At 41.3% G+C, this 25,244-nt stretch overlaps 3 protein-coding genes across 7 annotated transcripts in view; 1 reads left to right on the top strand and 2 right to left on the bottom strand.

Annotated features, from left to right (window-relative positions):
• The window catches only part of wnk3 (WNK lysine deficient protein kinase 3), a 68,802-nt gene extending 60,539 nt beyond the window's left edge, over positions 1–8,263 (bottom strand). For all 5 annotated transcript variants that reach the window (XM_083769367.1, XM_083769369.1, XM_083769370.1 and 2 more), the window contains exon 1: positions 7,773–8,263. The gene's annotated coding sequence lies outside the window, so the exon portion shown is untranslated. The remainder of the gene's footprint in view (positions 1–7,772) is intronic.
• A 1,137-nt stretch (positions 8,264–9,400) lies between these two features.
• Positions 9,401–14,490, bottom strand: fam3a (FAM3 metabolism regulating signaling molecule A). The gene is made up of 10 exons (XM_083769121.1): positions 14,164–14,490; positions 13,867–13,899; positions 13,646–13,759; positions 13,493–13,516; positions 13,237–13,363; positions 12,861–12,919; positions 12,701–12,751; positions 12,498–12,582; positions 11,495–11,621; positions 9,401–10,193 (listed from the first exon to the last, which is right to left on the bottom strand). Exons 2-10 carry the CDS (start codon positions 13,877–13,879, stop codon positions 10,092–10,094), a joined length of 702 nt encoding a protein of 233 aa, XP_083625247.1. The 5' UTR covers positions 13,880–13,899; positions 14,164–14,490; the 3' UTR covers positions 9,401–10,091.
• On the top strand, positions 14,439–23,099 carry idh3g (isocitrate dehydrogenase (NAD(+)) 3 non-catalytic subunit gamma; the record flags this gene model as incomplete). Its single annotated transcript, XM_083769716.1, has 12 exons — positions 14,439–14,448; positions 15,914–16,011; positions 16,189–16,286; positions 16,397–16,512; positions 16,664–16,724; positions 16,892–17,024; positions 18,253–18,386; positions 18,484–18,586; positions 18,719–18,865; positions 20,313–20,407; positions 21,533–21,593; positions 22,130–23,099. 12 exons carry the CDS (start codon positions 14,439–14,441, stop codon positions 22,229–22,231), a joined length of 1,158 nt encoding a protein of 385 aa, XP_083625842.1. The 3' UTR covers positions 22,232–23,099.
• Positions 23,100–25,244: the final 2,145 nt, after the last annotated feature.

Here is a 25,244-nt window from a genome sequence, read left to right as displayed (position 1 = left end):
AGGGTGACCCTAGAGGGACACACGGAACTGTGAGACAAAAAAGGTAAAGGCTAACAGGATGTGGAGGGACAAGGGGGAAAAACAACAGGCGATAAAGAGAGGGAAGTTCTCCTTTAAACAAGAGCTTATTTGCCAGTGTCCCCAGGGCAAGGAGTTCCCATGAAAGCCACATACCGGACAGAGTTATCACAGTACATCAAACACATTCACAGTCCCATCGCTGTCTCTCACACCCTCCCAGACTTGCTTCCAAACGCATGCACAAAAAGTCAGACATATACAATCATACATGAGAAACTCACTAGTGCATTCGTACGGAAGATATGACACACTAGTGCACAAACGCACACTGCGACATGAATCGCACAATTGCGCATGCAGAGGCCTCACACAACATATGCCCACATCAGAAACACAACAGTGAGCGGGTGCACTATAGTGCATATACACGCATGCATGCACACACTACACATAAATCCCAGAAAGTGAATACACATACCAAACCAGTCATACTGTACTGTATACAAGCTCCCTCTCTCTCTCTCTCTCCCTCTCTTTCTCTCTCTTTCTATCTCTCAAACCTACAGCACACACACAACCCAAACCACATGTCCCCTTTCAAAAAGAAGAATGTCAAAAAGGAATTTCCTGACACCAGCCAAATGACCAAATGGCTGCCCATGTGGGCAAATGTTGTAAACCACAGAGGTTATAAGAGTTAAGGATAACAAACGCACAACAACTGAAACGATGGCATCTCGCTTTGGCAGCAAAAAAAACGAATTCAGCCCATAGGCCGTGTTCACATGTCAGAATCATTGTTCGTTTATTCATTAATTCATTCATTAATTTTCCTCTACTGACGCTACATGAGAAGGGGCCATCTGACATGGTGCATTCTTCCTGCCCTGCGGGCGTCCAAGCTTTTACTTTGGTGAAACACCTGCAGCTTATTGCTTGTCAGAAATGCATGTGTAGGGAGGGTCATAGTGATTTCACACGCTGTTTTGTGTTTTCACACATTATTTGTACTGCAGCCTCAAGCCCACTGAGGCTCAAACTTTGTTTTTGCTGCAACTTTCAGTGGTCCTGAACACAAACGTTTAGAGACTGGCAAAGAGGGAATATTATTAAAAGAAAATATCATGCCCTAGAATAGCTTAATTTCACTCTCCGTCATGCAGAAAAAAAAGACAAAGACAAGGATACAGCTTCCTTCCTCTCACCAATAGTTTCCAAACTGCAAACATAACAAAAATATCGCACACTCTCTTCTGTCTCCTGCACTTTTTCATCCCTCCCTTCATGGGCACACACACATTAATCCCCTGGGACCGAACGACCGCTGGAGAATTAGTCAGGCAGACAAAGGAGGAGAAGCCAGGGGGACAGCATGTGTGTGTATATGTGTGCGTGTGTGGGCGCGTGCAGGCAGAGAGCTCGGTTTTGTGATCGAGGGGGACATGTAGATGAAAAGTGTGAATAAAAAAGTGGGTGGGGGGGACAGGAAGGGATTGTAGTTGGTTGGTCAGAGCAGACAAGGTTTGAAACTGGGAACAGAGGAGGGGGGGGGGGGGGTCGGGCACAGAGGCAAAGAGAGGGAGACAGTGGACAGTGGACGAGAGAGGGGGAGAGAGAAAAGAGAAAGAGGGGAGGGGGGCTGGCTAGTAGCAGGGGTGGGAAAAATGTGTGTGTGAAAGAGAACAAGAGAGAGATAAAGAGAGGGGGAGGCACAGACAAAAAAGGGGTTGGGGGGATTTTGCCTGATAAAATATGTGCCAGTGTTTGTGTGAATGAAAGCAGTGACTATAGCTAAATTTCTGCTTGAACAAAAACAACTACAGTTGTACATGGACTGGAGAGGAGAATATCATGGAGTACTAAGAAGATAATAATATCACAGGTTGGAATGGGTTGAATAAATGATATAGGGCTGCATTGGCATAGGAACAGTTTGTGAGGTACATCCAGTGGGCCGGGTGAGGGGGACTCTCTGGTAAAGGTTGTTAAAGTCCAACTCTTTAGACAATCCTGATGTATTATGCAAGTACAGCCACTGCTGCATACCAAGTGTAGGCTTTTAAATTAAGGCCATTACAATACAATTACCTATTACATTCCTATACTTTTCAGCCTTTAACTACTGCTCCCAGAACGATATTAGGCCTCAGCGATATGGACAAAATCAAATATCACATTTTAACTTGTAGATTGCCTATTCAATCTAGATTTTAACATATCTGTACAATTTAGGTCCTAAACGACTTATACCAAAAGACATCACTGTATATGCCATATCAATCAATATAAGAAATTACACCCGTGTGAATTGAGGGGTGCTCAATTCAAATCGTACATCATCATGACGTAACATCATCAGACACACGACATAAATTCCCCATTCATTGTCAATGAGAATTTAATCTATGTGTAGGAGGATAGGTCGATTTGATGTAAATTCTCCATTCATTGTCAATGGTAATTTAATGTCTGTGTAAGACGAAGATCTACACTAATAGCTGAATATAGGAATTGTGAGGGGCTAGGGCCCCTCACAATTCCCAAATGATGTCAACCCTCATATCAAGATGTCGATATAATATTGATATTATATAGCCCAGCCAGAGTAGATTATCACAAGTGTGCTGTGTTCAAAGGACTTGCTCAGTCATCATCTATGCAGATCAAGTCCTGACCTGCTGTGCTTCCCTATAACAGCAACCTCTCCATGCATGATTAATGCCACAGTTTGAGTCTCTCCACTCCGTTCTCCATTTATCATTTCTCCCATAGTGATTAAAACAAGAGATGAAGTGCGCAGAGCGATGTGGAGAGACAGGGCAGTAGTAACGGAGTTGCTGGACAAAATTCTAAGGGTCCGGTCACAGACGCACGATGGCAGAGGGGTGTCCAATGCATACCGAGACATCAAACTTGTCAAAGTTCAACGAAGTTGAACTAATACGCGAGCGACGGCACATCATACATCGGTGCACCACAACCGGAAGCTCCCCCGCTTTCACTCGGACAGAATGGAAGTGACCGTGACATGTCTGTTCAGCCATGCATGTGTGTGTACTACATAAGGACGGGTATGGTCATTGGTCACACACATGTACGATAGCAGGGGAAGAGGGAATTTGCACATGCCAAGCTTTGGGGAAGTAAAAATACATGCCATGGCTAAACGCTTCAATGTTGAACTTCACGTGACACAACCGGAAGCTTGTGCAAAACGGGATTCAACTGTTTCTGTCGTGCATGTGTGACCTTGCCCTAAGCCTGATTTGCACGCCAGTGTTGCACACGATAATAGCGATCCACAAACTATGGCCTATGTTATGCAAGACTGGTGCACAACTAAGCTTAAATCATGCTAAAGGTAGGCTACACACATGCACAATGGCAAGTGATGCTTGTTTTGGCAGACTTTGGTTGGATTGCTATAAGGCCGAGAGGTCATATTTGGAAATGACCAGGGATATTGTGTGATTTAAAAAAAATTGTCCGGCTATGTGTCTCCACCTGTTATTGGAAAAACCTACCGCAGGTGGTGTGTACGGCCCAGCTTCCATCCCTCCAGGAATTATACGAGTAACGGTACGTGGTCAAACCTCAGCGTCTCAAGGACAACCATCACCCTAGTGACAGTCACAATCTCTTCATGCCACTAATGCAACAGCCAGGCAAGCTCTCCCACAGTTTCAAATGCCTGAACATGCGCCTTCTGAACGGTTTCATCAGACTTTTATTATGCCAGTCTAGTCTTGCTATGTTCGATTACCTTCTTGTGGATTACATTCATACTTCCTCATGCAGATTTACCAGTTTGTTTGTTTTTTATGCCCGAGGTGGATTATAATACCTATGTGAACATATAGCGCCTTCCTTCCCTTGTTGCACAAACAGGTCTATTGAACACACTGTATCTGATGCTACTTTCTTTACCGTCATTTAAACTTGGAGTGCAATTGAAAGGCAGGCTGTTGCGGTTACAATAGGTGGTGTGATCAATTACCCCAACCCAATCGCAACACACCTGTCAATTGTGTGTCCCATATGTTTGTGTCTCCCAAACATTGACTGTTCCAAAAATAAGTTTTCATATTTTCAGTCCAGTTTTTCGTCGTGGAAAAGTGGTGATATTTTACTTAACACACGTTTTCTGCCAGAGCCTACAAATGGATATGAAACTAGAGGACATCACTGGGTGAATTTAAATGCTGATGTGGTCAGTCTGTTAACCGTGCGTGCATAGGAACGATCTATGGCTGCGTATTTGAAATAGATGAAATGTACAGGTATGTAAGATCACAGACTATTACCAATATTGGAAAGGTGATTATTAGGAAAGCCACACAATAATGCCAGACAATATTGTCGGCTGCGTCAAAGAGTCAAGTTGTCCAGAGTTACTTGTCCAACGGAGTGAACGGACAAGTAAGATTAGAATTCACTTGTCCGGAAAGATTTACCGGGAAACAGGACAATTAAGCCTTAATGTCATGTGAATCAGAAGTGATTATATTATACTGATTATATCCATTTACTAATTGAACTTTACTAACAATACTGGCTCAGGGCTTGACATAAAGGCTTGTTTTGGCAGAAAATGTGTATTTAGTAAAATATCTCAACTTTTCCACGAGCTGCACATTCTCTCCGGCGACGGGCTCGGAATCAGTGCACTACTGAACGTCCTTTGGGAAGCACAAATGTATGGGGCACAAAATTGGCAGGTGGTGTGATTAATTAACCCACCCACACCAATGGCAACGCACCTGTCAATTGTGTGGCACATACGTTTGTGCTTCATATGTTCAGTCCAGCAGTCATTTCAGGTCCTGCCTCGTCTGACAGAGAATGCGGTCTGTGTGAATCTCATGGAAAAGTGGTAATATTTTACTAAACACATGTTTTCTGCCATAACTTTCAAATGGATATGAAACTAGAGGACAATATCTGACACCAAGTCTTAGGAATTAATTATTGAAATTGGGTGAGTACACACGCAGTGCTACAATTTTAAATCCGAAGGTCAATCTGCTAACCGTGCGAGGATAGGACCGATCTATGACGGTGTATTTGGAATACATGAAATATATGCAAGATCATAGACATTCTACGGCTATTGACTTGTAAACTTGAGAATATTAATCTAATATTCAAACATGCACCGTATTCACGAAAACCAACTTAGCTTGCTCGTGCTCCAGACAAGTGACTTCTGTGTCCGGACAAGTGCCTCAAAATGTTAATGTCAAGCCTGACATTAACTAGGTCAGGCTAAGCTAGAACAAGATGTATTGCAGAAATGTATCCAAAGACAAACAATAGACATTTTCAGTCCAAGCATGAGACATTCATTTTCATCATTCATATTTTCAAAAGAGTAATAGCTTAATCTGACATCAAAATGCTCTGTGGACTAATGAAGACTGATAATCGCCCATCTAATTGTAGTACAGTATCATTTGATTCAGCACACTATGATCCCATTTGCATCTTTGGTGGTAAAAAACTACAAAGGAGTCAACTTGAACTTCTTGACTATTAGAGTCTCAATGATTGTACTGTTCCCATTACAACAAGCCAAGGCTGAAAAACACAAGTACTTTTGTCCAATCCAGGTCAAGCATGGGAGAGTGTAGGTAGCGCACACACACACACACACACACACACACACACACACACACACACACACACACACACACACACACACACACACACACACACACACACACACACACACACACACACACACACACACACACACACAGGGGACTGTTCATTGAGACTCAAGAGCAAAAGACAGAAAGTTAGAATGAGAGAGAAACGCACAGACAAGCAGACAGACAGAGAGATAGAGAGCCAGAGTCACACAGAAAGAGAAAGTTAGAAAGAGAAACACACAGCGACAGAGAGACAGGTGGGGGGGACCCTCTTTTATTGCATTCCCTCCAACTGGTAGAGCCCTCTCTTCCTAACCGAATGGCCCATCTAATCCAGGTGGGAGAGTGTGCATTAATCAGGCGATGATGAGTCAGGATTACACATATTCCTAAATTGGCTTAATACTCTCCTAGAGCTTAAACACACAGCTGAGCCTATTCTATTACACAATAATAATTACAGCATCAAAACAGTCAGACCTCTGAGCCGATCATCTGTGCTCTGCTGACTTCATAGTGGTGTAGTGATTTCTTTAAAGATTACAGAGCTGTCCTATATGTATGATTTAAGGTAGTAAATATCAAAGTTCGAAAGTGCGTTACATAAAACTTGATAGATAACAAAACCAATAAAAAGTGTAAAATGTGCAGTGAGAAATAAAAACATTAAAATATTAAAAGAATGAACACCATTTTCAAAATGTCAAATAAGGAATGGCCTTTTCGACAACAGTAGGCCTATAGAGCCTTTTCGACAACAGTAGGCCTATAGAGCCTTATGTTTTAAGAAGAGATTAATGAAGTAATTAACCAAACAGCACCCCCTGACCTTACACCCCCAACCTGGCAAGAAAACGATCCTTGACAGGAGAAGAAAAGGAGGAAACCTTGGGAAGGCTCACAAAAGACTTCCAGGGGGGACTGACGTGCAATAGCAAGTGAGCAATATATAAATGTAAAATAAAGAACTAAAACTGTTAAATGGACATGCTGGCAAAGTGACAGACATTACTATCAGCAGGCATAATGTGGGCATTAGTTTTCGTTCTACAGTTGTCAGCATTTATACAAGAATGGTGGCTTGCTAGTCACCTCTAATGTTTAGAATACCATTAGGCCTACTCCCATTGGGGTAATCAAAGCATGCCCAAATCAGTGTTTTTGACACTATTACTATATATTTGGTTATAGAATATTGATATGGATCATGGACTGAAATTGGATATTAAATTACATGGACTATTGCATTGCCCAGGCCATTGCTGATCATAACCCAGGGGCTATCAATGATAGCGTAATAATGAATTCACCATAAATGAAAGGTGAGCCAATAACAGACAGGAAAGGGCCGGGGTTAGAATTTTACAACAACTCAATTTGTTATATTTTAATGTTCTAAAACAGGCATAATAATCCGTGTGGGGGGCAACAGAGTATCTGGTTCAATACTCAGTCTGAAATCGTGTTGTTTACTGGCTCAGTCTGGCTACATTATTTACAGCTACTGTATTGTATGGCTGTATGCTGATCCACGGGCCCTCCCCCGCCATTGGCCAGCATGAAACTCAGCTGACTTCAAAAAACGCCAAAAGGCTACAATCACCCAGTCACGAGTTACTGTAACTGATTCCCATAGCGTTATAGGAAAAGCAAATTGTATGCAAATAAAAAATTGAAATAAAATAAAATAAAATAGGGCCAACAGCACCCAACTACAGACAATAGCACAGCCCTTTGACAAAACGTCGAATTATGCAAATGATGTGCTGTGCTAAATACTTGGCGTTTGTAGGCCCGCCGCCCGCCAGTCAGCAGTCCGTCTGTCTGCACTTGACTCAAGTGCTTCATAACTGCACGTCGTATTTCAAGAAATAAGCTGTCGAGCTGTCTAAACGTTGAATGGACTTAAAAACACAACACAACATCACAGTGATAATACCCACTCACTGCACGTCAGATAGTAAACGGACTGCAGAGACAATAACATTGTGTACTGAATGAGAACCCGCTGCCGTTCCACAATAAGTACATATAAAGCAAATATATTAGTTGACATGTGTTATCACATAATAAAGGCAAATAATAACAAGGTCTACTCACCCAAACGTAGCCTATTATCTTGTCCATCCAGCAGGCTGTTTTGCTTTTACGAGCTGGTTTAACGTTATATATTCCCTTAGCTATGTACAAAGAGCTTTCAAATAGGGCTTTAGCTGATTTACATGGGGGGCGGGGGGGTCGTATAAAATTATTTTACACCAAATAATTACATTTGCACAGAGCTAAAAAATTAAAAATACAAAAAGCGCGTATTCGTATATATTTTTTTGCTATATTTTATGAGGTTCTCCCATGGTGCTGTCGGCTTGAAAATCCCCACTCCAGTCGTCGAGCCTTGGTCTGTCCAATTGCAGTGATGCTTGCCTTTTTCACATAATTTGTCCACTCGCTCGTCCTTATGGCGACTCACACTTGTGTACCCCGTGTACCTGTCCATTCAGGTGTTTAAAAAAATAATCGTTATGTACATAATTTACAGCATGCGGCTATTCGGTAGTTCAAGTGTATTGAATGCGCTTGTCTGCAGCCGCTCGTTCCTATCTCGACAGTCGAGTACACTTGCCACAGGCCGTCTGTGGGATGCAAACGAACTGTAGTCGTTCGGTGTGATCACTAGAGGGCAGTGGTGCACGCCACGGTGTTTGCATATAGGCCTAGGGATGCTTCGAACACATTTGCGTGAAACAGTTCAATCCCTCGGTCCCTTTTGACCACTTTTATAATGTACGAAATGTACAAAAGAATAAAAGTTAATTATACTGTCATCTCTCACCTCACTGACAACTAGGGTAAGCTATTGCTAGGTAAGCTAAACCCTGCCCTGTGGCTGGTAGCATGTCAGGTCCACCCATGCAAATGCCATGGGCAGATTGAACGCCACAATCGCCAATACAATAACCGCGACCCAGTCTCCCTCTGGTGGACTTCGCCATGTATGACACTTGAAGTGCATTTAAAGAAAAAACGCACCTAATAATTGGTTTTATAAACATTCAGCTAAAAACTAATTTAATGATCATCATCGATTCCACAATACAAAACATTACTTCACCTACTTTTTTTTACTGATATTTTAACAAAGCTATACGTTCATAGCAACAAATAGACCAAGGTAGCCAAATTAGACTGTTCCATGTTAGGATTGACAATAGTGAGATACATTCAACTGTGTAAGAAATACCACATACTCAAAATACAAGATGTAAAAGGTTGCATTTTGTAAATAAGCACACACATACGAAATGTATTATTTTAGGCCTGAGACAAAATTCACAGCATCGCCAACACGCCCTACATATTAACAATAGTGCTGTGTTCGATGAGTAAAGATGCATGCAAGTAGTTTCTTGAATCTGGTATTTCCTGCACAAATGTCAAAAATTCTGTAAACATTGAGCAAGCAGTACTCTACAAACTGCTGTGCCGCAAGTTGTCAACATCATACATAACAGCATAGGAGAAAGATATACTATATCACAGGATATTACATTAATGTATGTTGAAATGTGACTTTGCCCACTGGACAATGTATTTGTTAGAGCAGCTGCTTAGGACAGTAGGTGGTTGTTTGTCTACAGTACCTCATGTAGTCTTCCCACTGTGTAGGAACAGACTTACCCCATATCCCTCAGTAGAGAAAAATAAAACAGGGATTTCTTTCTCTTAAACACCAAATTAAAAAATATGGGGAAAAAATATATATACATATCCCCTTTGTTCAAGCAAAGGTGACTAAAACACTAGCAGTGGACTTTGTGAAAGACCTAAGACCTAATTCAAAATCCTGCATGGGCTTTGGAAGACCTACTGTATTGTTCATTCTCCTGTATCACTTATGATTTGATTTTATTGTTTTATACTTAAGTTGCGTGTAAAGTTAAGTCACGCACCAAAAATAGCAGCTCTAGTGTGGCTATTTTCAGTGTGTGACACCCGAGCGCGACTAAGAATAAATCAGGCATTACATTTTGGTCATCACACCTTTGGCCTCTGAAGCTTCCCTTTAGCTTACTTACATACTGCAGTCCTGTGTTACAGACCAGTTTCACCATCATCTCATAACTTGACCAGGCAGGTTAGGTGCTGCCTGACACACTTTGCACACAAAATCCAGCATATTTTTCTCAATGAAATGAGTCCCATGTCTATCCTCCTTTGCAGTCCACTCATGCCCGTCTGAACAAACAAGACAGGAGAAGATGCTAGAGTAATAAAATGTCTAAGGCGGTCTGAACCATCCAAAAGTTCCTTGACTTAGTAACCGTAAGCACTAAGCATGATCCGCGGGTGGTAAGTCATTGCAGCACTGCTAAAGGCACGGTATGTGTTCCATCATATAGGAGTTCCAGAAGTGCTCCCTTACAAATTGTCCAGAGGTGCCCGCAGCGGAATGCAGCCGTCCATCTCCAGAGACTCCGGCCAGCCTTCGTACTTGTTGTTAGTCTTAGTGTTCTTCATACGCTAAAGGACACAGACACAAAAGCAAACTCGGTTAAACTCAGATCATTCAATCATCAATGGTAATGGTTCTCAAAGTGGTCTCAGGGGTTCCAGGGGATCTCCAGCTAAATTAGGAAAAGTTTAAAGAGCCTGTAAAGGGAATTTGTTGATCTGTTTCTAAACAATTTATACATGTTAAAGAGTAAATATGTACAAACTAAGAGGCACAGTACATATTGTACAAGCTCGATTAGGATATGAATATACTGTATGTAGATATCTGGATTTTTCAAGGCTACCAGCGAGGCGTCAGATAAGTGAGACCCTTGATGTGACCTTGGCTCTCACGTCTTCAAGGTGTTGATTGAATGACAAGAGTTTTAGCCTCCCTGTTGTTGAGGTGGTATGCTGCAGACACCGTCTTGCCTGTGCTGAGCTGAAGGCACCACCTGTGGAGGTAGGAAGCCAAGATGTCCATGTCCTGGTTAAGACCATCTTCCATTGGCTTTCAGGTTGGTCGTCATGGCATAACGGCCAGGTCATCTGTGTACCCATACTTCCTTGATGTTGTCTCCGGTAGGTCGTAAATGTATATATTAAACAACATCAGGGAAAGGACAGAGCCCTGGGGGACGCCATTCCTCAATCTTCTCAGCCTGCTTCTCTGACCATCGCCGGTTCGTAGGATGAAGATGTGGTTTGACAGCATCTCCATGATGAAGTTCACCATATGGCGATCTGGATTTGTCCTCAGAAGCTTTAGGTGATGTCCGCGGTGCCAGAAGGTGTCAGGTCGACAGAAAAAAGGCATATCTACAAGCTCACCAACTCAACTATTTTAGCCATGCAACGCCATGACGAAGTATAACGCATAGCATAGACACACACAAGGTGGCTCGATGTGTCGAGTAGAAAAGGCAGAGGGAGTAGTGAGGACAGCCATTACACACTAAATTAAGACCATGACACAACATTACAAATAAAGACCCCTAACCTGAATACCTGATCCAATAATCCCATATTCAAGTAAACAGCTTCACCTTAAAGTGCATCCTGGTAATGCATATTTTCAAATTTGACATATTTTCAAATTCATATACAGCAACCAAATACAATAGTGGTCCTTCACACTAAAATGTTTGAGAACTACTCATCTATGGGTCCTAGTAGAATCTACCATGTACATAGTGTATTATGTAGCCAATAGCCATAATACACTATGTGGTCAACACTAATCAATAAGAATGCCGCCCTCTTCCCACTCTAAAGCCAGGACCACAGCTCTACATGTGTGAACACAAAAATAAGAAATGGCATATTACCTGCTCAAAGGGACTTTTATTCTCAATGCCCTTGGCCCCTACAAACACCCAGCTGTCTCTAAAGGCAAGCTCCTTCACTGCTGTGCTGCCGAGTTCTTCAAATAGTCGCCGAGCCTCATCGTTCAGTCTGCCATTGAAATGAGGAGAAGATAAGTGGTTGAACATTAATAAATTGCAAAGAGTCATGGGTATACTTTGGGGGCAGGTATGGCAGCTGCCACACCATGGCTGAATTGTTTACATTCTTCCTCTATTAACAGTACTATAATATGCAGTTCGTAAACTACTACAAACTACTCAGGAACTATGCAATACCTGTTGTACCCGTCTGGGTGGTGCACCCCTCAGGTGACACACCGCAAAAAAAAGGGATAGTATTTCACATCCGTATGAGCACCTTTTTATCATTATCACGTTTTGCTATCTCCGTTGAGCACCTGGTTAGTTCCTTTTTTTCCTCTAACTAAAAAGGTTCTCGTAAAATACTGTATATATTTAGGCGATAAAGACAAAAACTGATAAAGGTGATTGACAATTGTTTGACTTGACCAGTTGTACAAAAGCATGTTATACCTCAGTGGGAATTTTATGTACAGTAATAATTTTAATAGTATTATGTATGTTGGTTGAAGAGTTTGAAATCTGAATGCAGATGACACTTAAACAAGATTTCACTCAATTGAATTATTAACACCTCCAGACTCAATCATTTCAAGTGCTGTCCATTCATAAGCAACTATCGATTCAAAAGTCAAAACTACTATGTTTTTGATAAACTGTCAATGAGCAGCTGCTGTAAGTACTTACCAGTATCAAGGAATAACTCAACAAAACAAAAAGTTCTCAGAATTAAATACACTGAACATATATTTTTAAGCTACACACAACTGTAGCTTAAAAATGCTGAAAACGCAGCAATACTCTGTCAGAATGGTTTCCATGTGTGACTGTAGAAGAGAGGCAGGGGTGAAGAGGTGCAGGGGAGAACATCACACACGCTTACTTTGTAGCTGGATCATCAAAGGAAGCCACGAACACAAGAGTTCCCTCATGGAGAGGCCGGAGATACTTCAGCAGGTCTGAAACATCTGGGAATGAAAAGCATATGAGCAAAGTACTCAGATTTATGGACTCTTATGTCCAAGTTCAACACACCACATGTTTGTGCAACATGCTTATTTATGTAAAACTCATTGTTTTAATTACCTCCCGCCCACATGTCAAATGACTTGGTGTCCAATAGCTCTCCTGTCACCCCTGCAAACCACAAACATCCACTAGATGTTAGAGCAGGCACACAATAAGAACACGCAAGAATTAAACCACATAATACATTCCATTGGAGCCTGGAGGCTGACATTCTTACCATTTACTAAAGCTATGTTTAGTCCTCTGCCAACATTGTTCTTTACACTGCTCACCAGCCTACAAGACATAAAGTGAGATTGATTGAAGCTTTGACTGAGAAACTGTACATTGTTGCATGCAGAAGATACATTGTTTTCATGCTAAATTGTATCTACCAACAAAAGAGGGGCAGCCAGACAAATAATACTTGCATTGAGCTCCTCAGACAGACCTGATGCCCGGTTAGGATGACAACACAGAGAAAGAAAAAGTGGCACGCGTGTGTGTGTGTGTGTGTGTGTGTGTGTGTGTGTGTGTGTGTGTGTGTTTAACAACAAAAAGACAGTGGGAAAGAAACAAAGTAGTAAGAAGAGTAAATGTGCAGTGATTCTCACATCTTATCCTCAAGGCAGATTTTGGGGCCGATGACATTGGCAGCACCAGACACTAGGCGGAAAGCCAAGTGTTTTGGGGGACAGGCAGCTGAAAGGCCACATTTATACCTATGAGGATGAGGCTCCGCTAAAGGACATAGATAGTAGTACATGAGTTAGTGATGACAAGGAAGAGATGCTACAGACTCAGTCAAAACAATGTTTGCCAGTGATAAGTGTGGTTATATTATACTGTGTTAATAGTTCTTCTACTTACCAGGTGTTGGTTCCTCAATTTTACCTGAACATTTAAACAAAGAATTTTAGTACAGACAAACGGGATCAATGGCAATTACAGAAAGATAAATTGGATCCGAGTTGAATCTCATTGAAGAATAATAGCAGTAGATAGCTCCACATGTTGTCCTACCTGTGAAGAGATTACTCAGGGAGGTTGAGCCACTGTCCCCACCAAGTAGTACGATGCTAACCACCCACCATGTGAGTCCCAACAGCAGCAGCACGGCTACAACACGCAAAACTCCTGCATAACGTGAAGGAACATGAAGGAAAGTACAAATTAAATTAGCATGACCAGCACAGGACAGTTCTCAAATTAAATACATGCATGTACCGAAAATGTCTGCCAACCTGTTAATCTCATGATTCACCAGGGTCGCTGTCCTGTAAAGACCGAAAGAACACGTTAAGGCCGATGCTGTGCGATATATCCTGTATTATTCATGTCTTTCGTTTGTAAATTTACAAACTGGTCAATCAAGATCAAGATGGCTCGACAGAAGAGATGACGCTACCATGAAGTGTGTGGATTCAATGAACCCCGTTGGTTGTTGCATAACAACGCATGAACTAAAGCAGTGAGTGAGAATGTTGCTCAATTTTGTGTAATCCACAACAATACACCGCAAAGGGACTGAGAAAACCTACCCGATGTTTCAACGAAAGAGAGAATGAATGTCTTAATTGACTCTTATGAAACGGTAGAGCTTTTGCTCTTCTTGTCACCATGGCAGGGCGACTTTATTTCTTGCGCTGTTTCCTCATCGAGATGTTGCTATTTTTTTCCCCCGTGCGAAATTAACACTTTGCCTTAGTAGTAGAACAACTCCCGAAAACTCGAATAGGCGCTGTTTTAGTCGATCGTATGATGATTTTGACTGTATTATTCACATCATTCCAGTTTTGCCACGCTTGGAAGAATTATGTCGTCTGGTCTGTGTTTTTTTCCTCCCAAATCTTCCGGTTTCGTGTTTATGGGTGGATTCTTCGGCGTGTGTGATGTCACTGGGCGTGTCGCTTGCCAAAAAGAACAGATCTACAAGCTAACGACGCGTCGCATCGCGACGCGTCGTTAGCTTGTAGATCTGTTCTTTTTGCCACGCAAGCTTGGACCAGGGGGCGTGGTGGGGATTCTTTTAGCAGTTTGTGCAGATCCGGTCTAGAGCGGACAAGGAAATAAGGAATAATAATAATAAGCAAAAAAGAAAGAAAGAACATAAAATAGCATTAAAACAACAGGCAAAACAACAAAATAACATGAAAACATAGCAAAGAACACAAAACAACATTAAATAGCAAAAAAGCAGAAAATCAGGCAGAACAGTGAACACAGATTTAAAAAACTCAACTAAAAGCAAGAGGCTCTAGACCAGGCTCTAGACAGGATATTGAGGATACAACCTTCAATATTTATTTATTTATTTTATTTCGTTTCACTGGTTGTTTGCATTTGATAATCAACACTTTGTCTTTTGAATTAACACAAAAAAGCAATGCAAACATTATAGACGAACGCCTCCCTTCATGTGTGAGTGTGTCACGGCTCACGGGCACGCAATATCTGACGCACACGCAACTATAATAATACTATACACACACATCCTGCTTTCAAATCAAGATGGCAGCTTCCAGTGTTGCACCCTCGATGGCCAAAATAATTAAGCCACTCTGGAGTGGACGACTGGGAAATACGGTTAAAGTAAGAGACGCTTGTCACGCATGATCATTCATGTCTTAGTTATATCGACGTTCCATCCAGGTTAACCTCCAAGGCTTTTTTCCCTCGCAACACAAGGTCATTTGGTTGGCTGGCTAGGCACTGAGCAAGCTATACTTATAGTTATAAGCATCTCTCCTCATCACAAATATATATTGTGTGAGATCTAGGTTTCTGTCCATTTTGATAACGTTACTGTATTTCAGGTATTTGGAACAACTTTCACAAGTCATAGACAGAGGTCGACAAATGCTGTGAGTTGAAATATTTTCTGACCTCTTTGCTGACTGAGCTTGTTACTTAAATAGATTTTCCTTTTCATAAACGTTACTCATATTGACTGGGGTATTACTAATACCCCAGTCAATGTGAGATTACGTATGGCTGTGATATTCCAGCCATTCTAGGGCTATCAGGGGCGGGGTTGCATGCATGCATCTGAATCTGATCTCAATACTACCTGCAGAAGCTTATAATGCAGGCAGTATTGCAATGTAATTTAATAAACAACAGCTTTATCAATAATTTCTGTGATAGAACTGGTGTCATCAGTTTGGCAGCTTCTGCCACATGAATCATTGTTGATAACAACTTTCCTATAGAGGTGTTTTTTGTTTGTTATTTATGTTGGCATTTGTTTTAACTTCGATATTTTCCATGATTGATCTTCTGTGGGAGGAGTTTGTAAGCTTTTGGATTTCTGGTACACTAACATACCAAACTATTTTCTCTTCTGGCTTGTTCTACTGTCCATCTTCAACGAACAGAGAGAACACATTGTAAGTAATCACTCTAATGTCACTCTGTCACTCAATAGTCTGCACCAAAACTCAACTTTTATTATAGGATGAAATTGCCAGTGTACCCCAAACATTTCCACAACGGCAAAATAAGTCATCTGTATTTTAGCTGATTACAGTTCAATTGTTACTGACTTGAAGATGTCAATGTTTCAGCCACCTCCGGCAAAGTATGGAGGCAGACACACAGTCACACTCATACCCGGAGATGGGATTGGTCCAGAGCTGCTTAATCACGTCAGGGAAGTCTTCCGGTTGGTCAAGTCATGTTACACAAATGAAATGACATTCAGCTTCTGTAAATTACTTTCAGGTGATTTGGCGCTGAGTTGGCCTAATCCTGTGACATTCCATCACGCTGTAGGTTCAGCTGTGTGCCGGTGGACTTTGAGGTGGTGCATGTCAACTCTTCTTTGACCACTGAGGACGACATTAATGATGCCATCACTGCCATCCGCCGTAATGGAGTTGCCCTCAAAGGTGAGAAAAGGGAAAGATGTTTTTGTTCTGTTCTTTTTGTTTGTTGTGGGTGAAATAAGGCTGAGAAGATTTTATGTTAGTTATAATTCAAACATATATATTTTTGTCTTATTCTTATACATTTACCATCACTGATCACCTCTTTTGACAGGAAATATAGAGACAAACCACACCATGCCGGCTTTTGTGAAATCCAGGAATAATCTCCTTCGGTAAGGATTTTAACTTAAGTCCCTGCTAAAAAAAAGGCCCTTTGTTGTGAAACCATACCCTGTGATTTGGCCTAGTGCTCTCAGCTGACTATCTATTTCTGTTGCCCTCCTCTCGTCTCACTCTCTTCCTCTACATTACGTGTGTTTGTGTGTACATCCATTCACAGCACCAGTCTAGACTTGTATGCCAATGTGATGCACTGCCAGTCTCTCCCCGGCGTACAGACTCGCCACAAGAACATTGACATCATGATCATCAGGGAGAACACAGAGGGAGAGTACAGCAGCCTGGAGCACGAGGTCAGACAGATGCACGACTGATTTCCGGCCCCTTTTCCACCAAAATAACTTGTTGTAGAACTGGTTCCGCTCTACAGTAGATTCTTGGAATCTTGCGTTTCCAACAGTTTTAAGCAGAACCATTGTAATTGGGGGTGGCGTAGCTGAGTGGTTAGAGAGCCCCAGGTTCGATTCCAGTCCTGGACAGCAATGTGTTGGATACTTTGACCATACTTTTGTCATATTCATGTGAGTTACAGTTTCCCTTTTTATTTTATTTTTTAATTAGGATTTTTGATTTTTCGCTTGCTTTGCCATTGTATGTTACAACTGCATCTTTCAAACTGTAGGATGGTGACATGTCCAGTTTGGTTCCCAGTTCAGTTCGCAAAAAAGTTAAATGACTGAACAAGTTCCCTGGCAGAAAATCGTACTTGTCTTTCTGCAGCCGGATTTATACTTTGTTGCACGCAGTTGTGGTTAACACTGTTGTTATCTTGTAGGAGCCTTTTTTCCCCCCTTTTATTATTATTGTTTTAGCTGTCCCAGTGTATGGCCACCTATGTGAATTGCTGATTTACATTTGTTTGTCTTGTTAGAAAATATTTAAAAAATAAATAAATTGATAGATAAATAAATAAATAAAAGTTATCTTGTAGGAGCAGGATTCCCCAACTGGTGGAAAAGGGGCCATTGTGTTGTTACAACACAATGGCCTCTTTTCACCAGTTGGGGACTCCTGCTCCATATGCGGGCTCTCTTGATCATTCAGTTATGTCACCTAAAACTGGTGGAAACGCAAGCTGGTACAGGCCGGTTCTGTGAAAGAACCAAGGTACCAAGAATCTTGAACAGAACCGGTTCTAGAACCAAAGTTATTTTGGTGGAAAAGGGGCCAGTTGTGCATCCGTGTTAATCAAAAAGGGAAAGTAAAATAATTGCTCAAGCTTCACATTGCACTTTTGATCTTGAAACTATACATTTTATTTAATTTTAAAAATGCATTATTTGGGCTTTTTAGATTTTGTTTGTTCATTTAAAAAATGAAAAACAAATAAAATGTAAGAGGCCAAATAAATCAGTGAAAACCCACTCCCTCTAGTGGTTCCATTCCTACCTACTAATTTCTCCCTACTGAGTTTATTTTATAATGTTTTCTACAGTGTTTATACTTTAGTTTGAAGCAAATTCCAGATTAGCATTGTTTATTTCAGCTTACCTTTTCTCCTGTCTTGCTGTCCCACGGTAGAGTGTGTCAGGGGTAGTGGAGAGTCTCAAGATCATCACAAGGACTAACTCCCTCAGGATTGCCGAATACGCCTTCCGACTGGCCAGGGAGAAGGGTCGCCACAGGGTCACCGCTGTCCACAAGGCCAACATCATGTGAGTCGACCTGTGTGATGTGACAACATGATCGCTGACTCAAGTCAAACATACTATTTTGAATGTTTTGGTGACATGGCTTGTTTTCTCCCATTAGGAAGCTTGGTGATGGTTTGTTTCTGCAGTGCTGTAGGGAGGTGGCTGCTGGTTACCCAGACATAACCTTTGACGCCATGATAGTGGACAACACCACCATGCAGGTGACCAACCCTTTTGAATGACATGCCAATAGTTTTGACATTTGTTACAGTACGTCTATGAAGCATGTTTCAATTAAAAATTTCATCTATAACTACCTCCTTTTCCGCATGTGATCTGATTGGCATCTTTAGCTGGTGTCCAAACCAGAGCAGTTTGATGTTATGGTGATGCCCAATCTATACGGGAACGTGGTCAGCAATGTGTGTGCCGGCCTAGTGGGAGGACCTGGGTTGGTGCCGGGGGCCAACTACGGACGTGACTATGCTGTCTTTGAAACGGTAATAATAATAACTTGGATTTATATAGCGCCTTTCAAGAAACCCAAGGACGCTTAACAAGACAAAAAACAAAAAACAAAACTAGTTGCCAAAAGCCAAAGTGAACAAATGTCTTTTCAGTGCAGACTTGAAAGAGTTCAATGTGGGAGTCTGGCGGATCTCCAAGGGGAGAGAGTTCCAGAGGGCAGGGGCTGCCACGTAGAAGGCTCTATCGCCGAGAGTCTGCCGTTTTGCGTGACGGATGGTGAGGAGTTCCATGTCTGAAGACCTCAGGTTCCGCTCAGGGGTGTAGTCCTTGAGGAGGTCAGTCAAGTACTGTGGGGCAAGGGCATGGAGGGATTTGTAGGTGAGGAGGAGCAGTTTGTAGTGAATGCGGAACTTAACCGGGAGCCAGTGGAGGTGTTTGAGGGTGGGGGTGATGTGCTGCCAGCGTTTTGTGCGGGTGAGCACTCTGGCTGCGGAGTTTTGCACGTACTGCAATCTGTCAAGGGACTTCTTGGGGAGGCCGAACAGAACACCGTTGCAGTAATCCAGCCGGGAGGATACTGCCGGTAAGCAGTTGCCATTAGTTTATACGTTATAGTACTAATCTATACAAAAATGATGATCTAAAAGTGATTGTGGAAATGCTTAATATAATATAGAGCGCCAGTTTAGGCACAGGGATATATATCCAAAGGAGCCACAGACACGAGAGGTGAATGGTAACATTTACTGGGAATCAACAGGGGGAAATGACGGTACAGAAAGATCCGGTCACCTGGGGCTCAGGTGCTTATATGCTGTTCCCATACTGACATATTGCCATTCCTGGCGTGTGACATCATCATACCCGGAAGTTATGCGGGAAGTTCGGGAACGCCTACTGAGTGGCACAAAACAACGTTCTGGCATTGAAAGCCCATACATCAAAACAGAAAAGTCCTATCCGATTGTGATCTACGTTAAACTCACCAACATTGCCAGTGTATGGAAAGCTTGACTTATCCTCTTTCTATCAGGTTTTGTTCCATAGAAATCCACCATAGACACGTTATGAGCCAGAGCTACTTTCTGTCAAGAGATTCTGTGCGGGTGATTATTGTGATTGTCAGAGTTTGGAAGCACTTGTTTTCAATAATGCAACGTCCTCCAGGTGATATGCAAGAATGTTGAGTGATGTATAACAAACTCTGCTCCAAACGCTCCATGCTGCTCAATGTTAGTCTTCTGTTCTAGATGCATAATACTCTCTATTCAAATAACCAGATCTTATATTACATGCCACGGAAAAGTAGTGCATTTTGCTACATGCTCCATGGTTGTCCTAGAAAGAATGCATGCAAAGGCATTTCAAACAATTAGGGAATGTGAAATCGAAACTTATAATATATATAAAAACATGTGTATAATTTTCATAATGTTATATAATAATTATACATGCATGTCTCTTTTCTTGATGTCTCAGGCTACAAGGAACACTGGGAAGAGTATTGCAAACAGGAACATTGCTAATCCCACTGCCATGCTGCTGGCGAGCTGCATGATGCTGGACCACCTCAAGTAAGTTAAGATGATTAATAATCATCCACTTCATCCTAGAATATCATACCTTATTATTATTGTAGTTTATATACATATGTGTATGTATCTGTGTCTGTACCTATGGCCATTACCCAGGGTTTCCTCCTGAATACATTTAGGCATGGTGGGTATAGGTGCCACTGAGAGTACAAATGTGCTGTTTTAATGAAAGTCGCTGTGAACCTAAGAAGGGCATGCATAACCAACCAAATCATTGGCAGTCCATGACAAGCAAGAATCTCCTCACATTTGTGAGATCAATAAACAACAAGTCATTTGCATAAAGAAACCATTCAGATGGTTACTCACTACTCAGGGGAGCACAAGTGTCTTGCCCAGGGACATTTTGACAAATAGACCAGGTGCTGGCAAATGTAACCTTTTGATTACCAGACTGATATCATGTGTGACTGTAATCAATCAATAATAAAGTTACTTTTATAAACGCTGAGAAGTTGTGCTACAGCAAGGCTAGGTTAAATTATAGTCCAAGTGCCCCCATAATAACTGATGTTAAAATACAGGAGCTTATAACTGCCCTTTTTGTCCCATTCGTAAGCCAATAATGCTGTTGCTCTGACAAAACTGTCTAGATCGCTAATCAGCACAACTGATGATATTTCTAACGTGATTAATCCGTCCTCAAATCTTCTATTAACCCATTTTGGTGTTTTAAGCATTGTTATACTTTAGCTATTGAAAAATAGCAGATCTACAAGCTCATAGCACGGCACCGAGTGCTACAGCAAGGCTAGGTTAAATAATAGTCCAACGGAAATTAAATAAGGCTTTTAATGTGACAGAAATAGATTCTCCCTGGGGTTTCTGAAGGTCATCTAAGTTTGCGTCCCCCTCGGCCCCTTTTTAAATTAAAATGTCTTCATATTTTCTGACGTCAGTGAAATCACCCGGGAATTCAGCAGTGCTGCACAGTGCCTCCTCTATACATGTCTGGAGGAAGTCCAGCATGTGATAACATCAATTTTCATTTTTGTGTGACAGTGTTTTCTTTATTAAATACCAGTGAATGCAAAGCGATGTGATACTGATACTGCTGAAACTACTGTTTCAGAATGATTTATTCCTTCCTCTTTCTGTCTCCAGACTTCATGATCATGCCAGTATGATCCGAAATGCAGTCCTCACCACCATGAATGAAACCAGGGTAAGTTAAGTTTCCCTCAGATGCCATTGCTCGGCCTCCTTACCAGCCGGCTTATCAGAAGGCATTGTTGTTTGAAACAGACCCAGAGGCCATAGGATGGCAGGTCTGGCAGGTTTCCTCCAGAACCCTCTCACAAAACAAATATTATAGTCTCCTCTTACTGAAATTCTCTCTGGTTACTGACATACTAAACACAATTTGTTTTTATAAAAAAGAAAAAAAGAGTCTACCACACGGCGCAGCTTCATCCTATGCGGTGTAATGTGAATTACATTCCCTGAGCTCAATGAAACCCCAGCCAATCTGTTGCGCTTGTCATCCAAAGCAGCAGAAATGCCACTATGGCAGATCTTGTTACCATTAAAGAAGTGATAAAAGGAATAATATACACCTTTTTAGTCTTCTAAAAGGAATTGATTTTGCGTGCTCAACTAAACAAATGTCAAATGAATCGTTCAACACCTGCTCTTGAAATGAACAAATTACTTACAAAGTGATTAGTAATAAGAAACGGCTACTTCTTTCTTGTGTTGCAGTTACACACGGCAGACATCGGGGGGCAGGGCACCACGTCAGACGTGGTCCAGTCCATCATGAGGATGATACACAGCAAGGGACAGCAGACTGCCGAGTTCTAAAGCCTCTGCCACTCCATACCATGGAGGACAACACACAGACCTGTGTGTCCATGCATGTCTGTGTCCATATAGTGAATACTTTACACCACCAGCTGGTCCACTCACTGTAAAAGCTTCCTTTTGTCCTTCACTTTATGCTTTACGTGTCTCCGGTGAACACGATTTAAATTTCTACCATTCCTGTGGTCACATCTGTTTAGTTTGGGCTTATGGGCACAGCGGATGACTCTTGAATTATGAGTGTCTGAGGCTAATAAAGATTTCAAATTGTTAGAAAGTGGTACTGAAATATAAACAAGAACGGCCTGTCGTGCCGGCACACAAAGTACACCAAACAAATGGGTTATGACATTGCCTTTAAGAAACGTGCAGACATGCGTAGTTTTTGTGCAAAGTCATAAGCTGATATCCCTCTTTCGCCACCAGCCAGTGTTTGCCTTTAGCGTTGGTGGTATACATCTATTGATGGAAAATCGTGTAATTTACTGCTGTCGGAACCTTTTGCATCAATCCAAATATACAGCTTTAGTTTCGCCTTACATTTACCTTTTGCATCAATCCAAATATACAGCTTTAGTTTCGCCTTACATTTCTGTGATACTGTTATTGAAAACTCTTGTGCTGTATGTCTGTGTGTAAGATCTATATACCTTACAAAACTGTTATGTAGGTGAGATTAACGCTTTCTGTTACAGCTAAACAGCGCTTGTGCCATAATGTTCTTTTTGTTTTGGACCTTACCTCAATGTGGCCCAAATAATGGGCATAGGCCTCATCTGGCAAGAGATATTAAATGTGTATATGAAAAGACAGATTTCTGAGTAAATGTATAACAAATATTACCAATAAAGCAGTTATCCATAATCTGCATCTGTGTTGACCTCAGAGTTCCTACAGGGGCAACAAAGTATTGGATGTACTGTAGAACACTGGTTCCCAACCTTTTTATACTGAAGTACCACCTCAGAAAATATTTACCTCAGTTATATTAATAACTGATGTTAAAATACAGGAGCTTATAACTGCCCTTTGTGTCCCATTCCTAAGCCAATAATGCTGCTGCTCTGACACAACTGTCTGGATCGCTAATCAGCACAGCTGATGATATTTCCTTAATCCTTCCTCAAATCTTCTATTAACCCATTCTGGGTGGGAACCACTTTTGTTGTTTTAAGCATTGTTATACTTTAGCTATTGAAAAATAGCAGATCTACAAGCTCATAGCACGGCACCGAGTGCCACGCTACAAGCTTGCTTTTTTTTTTTTTTTATCGTGAAAATGTGGCACAAACTTGGAATTTATATTCTTTCAGAGCGAACATTTTTAACTATAACTAATATTTGCTTCTGGGGGGTCCCTGGAACAACATATTTTGAGATGGGGGTCACCGGCCAAAAAAAAAAAAATTGGGGTCCTTGACATGAAATAGTTTGAGCACCACTGACATAGAAACATAAGGTTTTTCAGAAAACTCATGATAATAGAAGACATTTTGTAGAATCAAGCTCAGGTCGGCTAGGTGTGTCATGCTCATTTCAGCATGCCTGGATAGCCTATTTCAACCAATTGCTTGGTCAGTGTGGTCAACTCCCTGCTTCTCTTGAGTGTAGGGATTATATGGCTATAAATAAAATTGGCGTAGTTGATCCATCCCTTGACATTTGCACAGTCTTTACACCATGCCTTATTATACATGATGGATGTGTTTTTCTCACTAGGTGGCAACAATTGCAACTTACCTTCACATACACACATTCACATTGTATGCATGTGTCTGTGTATATATGTGTGTGTGTGTCTGAAAATAACATTTTTGTTTTAAGTTAAATGTGTCAAGAACAACATATGTGGAAAACATATTGTGGGATTTACTTCCTTGGCCTACTGGCAACAAGCACAAGGCATGTGCTGATCAGAGGTGGATTGCAAGATTAGCCCCGGAAACAGACACACACAGACCCTCAGTCTAGAATCTAGATCAGTGCTCCCCAAACGTTTTAGCACGAGACCCAAAAGAGAAATCTGGTGTCAACCCGGGACCAAAACTTAAACGATAGCCGATCTGCTATGTTCACTATTTTTCTTAATTTTGGATTTCTCTCTTCTTTTCAGGAATTCCTTTGAATTTTTTTCCATTTTGTATATTTTAAAGAAATCTTTTATTTTAGGAACCTAAAAAGGTGATATTTACTCGCAACCCATAAAAAGTGGTCCCGACTTCTGACCCCATTACCAATGGTTAATTGGCTATAGATGGCTATAATAATAATAATAAACTATTTATAAAGCGCTTTTCGAAAACAATGTTTACAAAGTGCTTTACAATGCCAAGACAAAAAACATTCATAATCATAGGGATAACCAACAACCACCAAATGGAATGCATAAAACTAAAAACTAAAGACAAAAGACATAAAAGACAAATAATAAAATCAAAGCATATAGGCCTACAGTACATGAATGGACATGATAAACGAGTAACGTGATAAAACTAAGGCTTTAGTCTACAAATTTGTTTTCAAAAGTGATTTAAAAGAGTGACACTTAATTAGCTAGCCTTAAAGCCAAAGGCTTTATTCATGGCTATGAGCCATAAATAATAAATACATGTTCTCTGCAGCCAGGAGTAGGACTGGATCAGCGATTAACTGGCTTTGACGTCATGGTAGACTATAGACTACCATGACAGTCCATGCTGTAGTGCTGCATAAAGAATCCCAGCAGGCCACCATTATTGTTCTGATCTGTTTGAGGGACAGGTCCCATCTGAATCTTTGGCAAATATGTTTTCTGTGAAAAACAGCGGCTTCCTCTGTTTAGAGTTTTGAGTAACCGTTTTGTGACAGGGCCTAGAATTTATTATAGATTTACCGGATCTGATGGAATAAACAAGCTTAGGGCACAAATGGAAACAACTATCCCTTTTATCCCTTTTAGACCACGTGTTTGCTCTGTGCTGTTTTACATTTCTGTCTAATAAACTATTCAATCAATCAATCAAAGCCTGCTAAA

The sequence above is a fragment of the Protomyctophum parallelum genome, assembly GCF_964188405.1.
Source record: "Protomyctophum parallelum genome assembly, chromosome: 7".
NCBI classification, from domain to species: Eukaryota; Metazoa; Chordata; class Actinopteri; order Myctophiformes; family Myctophidae; genus Protomyctophum; species Protomyctophum parallelum.
Note: the sequence above shows the minus strand (reverse complement) of the source record. Positions and strands in the feature narration are given on the sequence as shown.

What these genes read in the sequence shown, in the direction of transcription:
- fam3a (XM_083769121.1), bottom strand. An exon ending in ATCTGCCTTGAGGATAAGAT is followed by an intron (nt 12,920 to 13,236) that starts GTGAGAATCACT and finishes TATGTCTTGTAG; the next exon opens with GCTGGTGAGCAGTGTAAAGA. An exon ending in TTTGATGATCCAGCTACAAA is followed by an intron (nt 11,622 to 12,497) that starts GTAAGCGTGTGT and finishes TTTCAATGGCAG; the next exon opens with ACTGAACGATGAGGCTCGGC.